At 42.3% G+C, this 6,721-nt stretch overlaps 1 protein-coding gene across 1 annotated transcript; it reads left to right on the top strand.

The window, feature by feature from the left end:
- Positions 1–215: 215 nt before the first annotated feature.
- Positions 216–1,694, top strand: LOC115687620 (UDP-glycosyltransferase 72E3-like). The gene has a single exon (XM_030613261.1). The coding sequence runs from the start codon at positions 216–218 to the stop codon at positions 1,692–1,694; it is 1,479 nt and encodes a 492-aa protein (XP_030469121.1).
- Positions 1,695–6,721: the final 5,027 nt, after the last annotated feature.

Raw genomic sequence — 6,721 nt, 5'->3', positions numbered from 1 at the left:
TAGCAAAGCCCTAATTGAAAAAATAGGACTAACCATACTACATTACATCTATGTTTACAAAAAATTACCTTAGATGCTCCTACATAAACTAATATTAATTACAGCATCTTTCTCTATAAATACCATATCAAACTCCCATGCAGAAACAGACCTCAGTGGCTTCCCTCCTCTCTTCCGAATACAGAAATTCTGTCGCCCTTCATATTTCTGTAGCCATGGAAGTCGTCCCTACCAAAACCCACATAGCCCTCCTAGCTAGCCCCGGCATGGGACACCTCATCCCGGTCCTTGAACTCGGCCGGCGCTTTGCCGTCCACCACCGCTTCCTCGTCACCATCTTTGTCGTGACCACTGACGCTTCCGCTGCCCAGTCCCAGCTCCCCCACTACTCCTCCTACCAAGACCTCCTCGATATCGTCTTCCTCCCGCCGGTAGACATCTCTCACCTGGTCACCGACTCGATGTCAATTGTCTCGCAACTGGTCCTCATAATGCGCCACGCCATGCCGATCCTCTGCGCGGAGGTCGCAAGATTGAAGCCAAGCCCCTCAGCCCTCGTGGTCGACCTCTTCGGTACCGAGGCTTTCGAGATAGCTGACGATTTTGGCATGTTGAAGTACATGTTCAACACCAGCAATGCATGGTTCCTTGCCTTGTCATTGTATTATCCGCATCAAGATGAAACCAACAGACGTGACCACGCCTATCTCCATAAGCCGCTGTACATCCCGGGATGCGCGACGCTTGAGTACGAAGACACGGTTGACATGTACTTGCTACCGGATGACCGGGTCCTTCACGACGATTATGTGAAGATAGGGCTCGATATGGCAAAGGCCGATGGGATATTGGTGAACTCCTGGGAGTATTTGGAGCCCAAGACGTTGAAAGCACTGAGAGATCCGAACTTGCTGGGCCGGTTCAGCTCGGTCCCGGTCTACCCAGTTGGTCCATTGATTCGGCCGGTCAAACAGGTTGAAAATTCGATCTCCAGGAGCACAGCACTTGATTGCCTGGACTTGCAACCAACCGGTTCAGTGCTTTACGTGTCGTTTGGCAGTGGTGGGACCCTATCGGCTGATCAGCTCACCGAGCTAGCTTGGGGCTTGGAACTGAGTCAGCAGAGATTCGTTTGGGTGGTGCGGCCGCCCATCGAGAGCAGCTCGTTCGGATCGTACTTCCGTCAGGATAAGAGGACCGAGGACGGGACGCCGGATTACCTCCCCGATGGTTTCGTGAGTAGGACCCGCGAGGTGGGCCTTGTGGTGGAGATGTGGGCCCCGCAGACCGAGGTCCTGGCCCATGAGTCGGTTGGGGCATTCCTGTCGCACTGCGGGTGGAACTCAACCCTGGAAAGTGTGATCAACGGGGTGCCCATGATATGCTGGCCGCTCTATGCGGAGCAGGGCATGAACACGGCCATGCTCTCCGACCACCTTGGTGTGGCCACTCGTTCGAGGGAGGTGGGGCCCGACGGGGTGGTCAGTAGGGAGGTGATTGAGAAGACGATAAGGAGGGTGATGGAGCAGGATGAGGAGCACGGGAAGTTGGTGAAGGCGAAAGTGCTGGATCTCGAGCATAGCGCGAAAGTGGCTCTGGCTAAGGGCGGCTCGTCCCATGGCTCGCTCGAGCTGGTGGCTAAAAAGTGTCAAACGGGCCTCACGAGCCTGAGAGAAAGGGCCCGTGGGGCTTAGCTTCGGGTTTTTTTTTTTTTTTGGTCGAAGCTTAGCTTCGATTTAAAAGCCCGTAAAGTATGATATTAGTATCACCCGTGTATTTATAATGGTCTGTTCTACCAGAGTTTCTCTTTGTTTTCCCTTTCGGGTAAGAAATTGGACCAAAATCCTGGAGGTTTGTGTGGGACAAGTCTCAATACTAAATAGCCTGAATGGGTAGATATGGCACTGTCTTGCTGAAATAAGGTTAGATAGTTGACTTTACTTATTCCTTTTTGCTTTGGAACAGTAGGTTGAAGGATGAATTTTCCTTCCATGAACAGGCGATCTATCTAACAAACAAGTGTAAGAATTAAAAAAAAAGGGTACTTAATTAAACTCAGCTTGTATAGTGCAGTGGGATAGTTTTAGCAAAAAAAAAAAATAGTGCAGTGGGATAGTTTATAGGAATCATCATCAACTTGGTTCTCGATATCAAATGCCTTTAAACCAATCTTATGCATCTCCACAACGGGAAAAACACCCATTTGCCCTCATGCACACTCAAACCCTCTTCCACTCTCTTGCAATGCCATATCTCTCTCCTCACACGTAGCAGCACAAAACAACTATTAGTCGAGAGCCACCCCACAGCATTGAGCTGCCGCTCGCCACCACAGCCTGATCGCGATGCCAACGCCGATACCCTCGCGCTCAATTGCCGCCCGGGCCCCTCTCCCCACATCCTGGTTTTTGTCTATGGCAAGATCATTTGTGACACGCAACAACAAGGCCGCACGATCTAGCCCTGAGCCAGCGGCTCACGATCACTGAGAGGGTGCGAGGTCGACCTTGAGTTTACGACGGCCACGAGGCTTAGCGACAAGCTCACAAACCGTGCAAGACGTGGTGGTGGGTATGTCAAACCGAGCAAAGCCTCTCAAGTATGGGGAGAGAGTGTGGTTGAGTGTAGAAGGTTTTTTTTTTATGGGAGACTTACCAAAAAAGTCATATTGTAATTGTACCAATTCAGTCTTAAATTTTTGTGTGTTAATTGAGTCTTAAACCTTTTGCATTTATGTCAATTCAATGCATCTAGCATACTTTGGTCAGCCAGTGCGATCGGCGCTGACGTAGACAAATTTTAATAATATTTTATAGAATTTTTTTAAATTATTTTTCCTTGTTTTTCTTTTCTTTCTTTCTTTTTTTTTTCTTCCTTCTTCCTCTAGCCGGTCACCGGACCGAGGCGACTGGCCAGAGAGGAGGGCCGGCTAGGTCGACCTCGCCGACCACTAGCGAAGCTCACCTGGCAAGCCCTTGTGAGTGGCTGGACCAGGTTGGCCTCACCTCGATCCGACGACCGGCCAGAGGAAGAAGGAAGAAGGAAGAAAGAAAAAAGAAAGAAAAGAAAAAATTTAAAAATCGAAAAAATATTAAAATATTATTAAAAATTGTCCACGTCAATCTCGACCACGCCACATCAGTGCTGGTAGGCCAAATTTGGTCAGATGGACTGAATTGGCATAAATGTAAAAGGTTTAGAACTCAATTAGCACAAAAAAATTTATAACTGAATTGACACAATTGTAATAGATTTATAACTGTTTTGATAATTTTTCCCCTTTTTTAGGGGGGAAAGTGTAGTTTAGGAAATAAAATGACAATTTGGTATGTTAATTATGGGTGAGAGATGCAACTTAAAATCCCTAATGAAAAATAAGGATGATGTTTTGAAATGTGAGGAGGGTACTTGATATAGGAAGTAAAGTTCTGAAGATGATTTTTGTAATTTTCTGTGGTACTATAAACACCAGTATAGCTTACAACCAATGCAGTCCTTAAATCAGTCAACACTTGGGTTACATAAGGTTTAGGACTGAATTGAATTAGCACAAAGATAAAAGGTTTAGAACTGAATTGGCACCAAAAAAAGGTTTATGACTAAATTGGCACCAATGCAAAAGGTTTAGGACTTTTCTGACGCTTTTCCCTTGATTATTTACTTTTAGTTTCTTAACTAATATATTTATTTATACATAATTATTTTTTGAAAATTTATGCCTACTAACCTCGCGTGTGTATAATGTTTTTAGAGTAAATTCATTCTAGGCTTTTTTATTATTTATTTACTTCTTTAAATCAAATTTAAAAGTAACAATTTATCATTTATATATAAAAATATATATTTAATATACAACGTATCCCAACGTGTCGGAATTCTCTATTTTTTGAGAAATAACGTGTCGTGTGTCGTGTCGCGTGTCGGTGCTACTTAGTTCCTACCACGGCTGAACCAAAAGTGGGTGGAAGTTTCTACAAAGTGGAAGCTTGTGGTCCCATTAAATTGAGCTGAGACGTCTCCTCCCGCTAATTGCAGGAAACTAATCCAAAGTCATCAATTGTTTTCGCTTTGCTATTCTTGTAATATCAAAATATTTCGCTATGTATTCTTGAATAACTAATCCTACTTTCCCCTTCCTTCTGCATTTGCATGCAAACCAATAAATTTTATAGCTGCTTTTTTCTGGGCCAAAGTCTCTTAACAAGAAGCACCACAGTTGTCTTGCATCAGAGCAGTAAGATAGACAAGATCATGCATCACAAGGATCTCCATGTGTGGCATGACAAGGAAAAGGCAAGTAGTTCTCAAGGCTAATGCAAGAAGATTCCGTGGTATACCTTCTTATCCACAAAATATTTCACGACAGCTGCACTATCTCTGATGTGTGCCTTCCTCCAACTCAACTGCATTCTGAAACTTACAAGAGTTAGGCTTCATTCAAGAAAGTTGGCACGCTTTCTTGATAAAGAGCAGCTGAGCAATACATTGCCATTGCCGACAAGGATTGCAAAGAGGAATAACTTAGTTTTATCAAAACAAAAGATGGTGAAGTCATGTAATTGCGCTATTTACCACAAGATGGATATAGAAGAGGCCTCTTGAATGTGTAATGGACTTGAGACATGCAAGATCAGGCAAATTGAGGTTTTTATACTGATAAATTATAACCATGACAAATCACTACTCATGGTCTTCCAAATGACGCCAATTATAAGTTAAAGGCCTGATGACCAGGCATGAAAATTATCTGTGCCGGTTGCCCGGCCACGGTTGGCTGCCCGACTTGTCCTTGGTTGGGCGCTCGCCTGGCATCTTGCTTCGTCCAGGCACCAAGCGAGCTGTTTCCTCACTTCTCCAATCATCTGCTGTCATCTGCATTCCCTCACAAACACTCTGAGCATCCCGATACTAACGAACTCATACCGATTCAGAATCGAACGGGAATGTAGGGCCATAATCAACGACAAATTATCATTTTCCCCAGTGTATATCACGGCTTTTCTAGGTGTGCTTGAACATGTACAAGAGTCCGTGGCTGTGGGATTGATTATGTGCCTATTGTTGATCTTCCATATTCGCTTAATTAATCTCTCTTGCATCCACCCCCATGATTATAGACTGTCTTTTTGTTTCATGACTTCAATGTAGTACAGTTCATCATGACTTAATATAAAATAGATAGAGAGCACACAAAGGTTATTTAAGGCGTAAGTGAAGGTAGTAGACACATGACTCGGAGACTACGAGGATGTTTATATATTTACTTTCTTTTTATTTATTTATTTATTAATCTATTTTTGCTAAAACAGAGGATGTTTATTGGTACTGCCCAGAAAAGCCTGGGGCTTTCTCTCTCTTCTGCAAAACTGAAAGCTCGTTTTAAGAATACGTTTGTGGCGCGTTGAGTGTAAAAATGGAAACATGCAAATATAAACAGTACGCATCTCTAGGAAATTAAAAAAGATTGGTCATAAGTTGAAAGAAAAAATTAGTGGAACCCTTATCTCATATTTCTTTTTCGTTTGTAATTAAAGGGCCTCAAGGATGCGTAAAATTGACTGATCGTAAATAGCACGCATCTCAAGGAAATTAAAAAAGACTGGTCGTAAGTTTAAAGTGATTGGTCGAAGGCGCTCTTGTGGGGGAAGCTGCGGTCGAGACTGGAGAGGGCGGAAAGGATGCCGTCTAGGGCAAAGAGAGAGGTCTCCGAGGTGAGGGTGGAAGGAAGAAGAAAGAAAAGAAAACATAAATAAAAATGAGAACGGAAAAGAAAGAAAGTGAAAGAGAAAGAAACGAAAATGCCTCTGGCCATATTAAGATTTGAGCGATTGGAGGGCTCCGGTCTTTATTTGAGATTGATTTGCCACTTCAAGCCCCTATTTGAGATAATGTTCATTTTAGTTTCTCTTTTAAAAAAACACCACCACTTCAAATTTATATTTGAAATTTTCCAAAAATTAATGGAACCGTTATTTTTTACTTTCTTTTTATAATTAAAGGAGCTCGAGAATTGAGACTTGGCTACTTAGAGGCTTAGCCTTATATAGAACCCTCCAAACCTTATAAACAGATTAAGTTCAAACCGCTGAACTATGTAAATATAAGCTTTATATGATTGCATCATATGATACTATACTAACAAAGCTTAAATGGGAATCTCAATCTTGATACAGCAATTTTTCCATTAAGGTTCAATAGACATCCAAACATATTGTTTGTAGTGATTTTTATTTATCTCTCTTGTTAAATTTTTTCTCTCTTATTATAGAATCTGAATATTTTGACTTTTATTTAATATTTGTAAACACCTGAAACATTTCAGAATATAAGTATATCAACATCAAATTTCATTTAGAGTTTTTCATAAATTTTTAGAACTTCAATTATTTTCTTCAATTTTCCAAATTTTGTCGGAAAAGCAAAAGGAAACTTTATTTAAAAGCTCACACACACAAGAGAGCTAGGTAAATGCTAGGTGAATGAAAACCCTAATCATGATAGAGCAAAGCTCCCCCATTTGAGAAAACAAAAGGGCCAACCCCACGAGTTACATCTTTGAGAACAAAAAAATTAGGGTAAATGCTTCCACATAAATCAATGTTAATCACAGCATCTTTAGCTATAAATGCCATTTCAAACTCCCACGCAAGAACAAACCTCAGTCACTTCGCTCCTCTCTTCCAAACACACAAACTCTCTCACCCAAAACACTTGTGCAGCC

The sequence above is a fragment of the Syzygium oleosum genome, unplaced genomic scaffold, assembly GCF_021117445.2.
Source record: "Syzygium oleosum isolate NSW1041296 unplaced genomic scaffold, Sole_v2.1 Sole_v2.08, whole genome shotgun sequence".
Lineage (NCBI taxonomy): Eukaryota > Viridiplantae > Streptophyta > Magnoliopsida > Myrtales > Myrtaceae > Syzygium > Syzygium oleosum.
The sequence above is the reverse complement of the archived record's forward strand: the minus strand, read 5'-3'. Positions and strand labels throughout refer to the sequence as shown.

Coding starts and splice junctions, on each gene's coding strand:
- LOC115687620 (XM_030613261.1), top strand. CDS start 216: ATGGAAGTCGTCCCTACCAAAACCCACATAGCCCTCCTAGCTAGCCCC.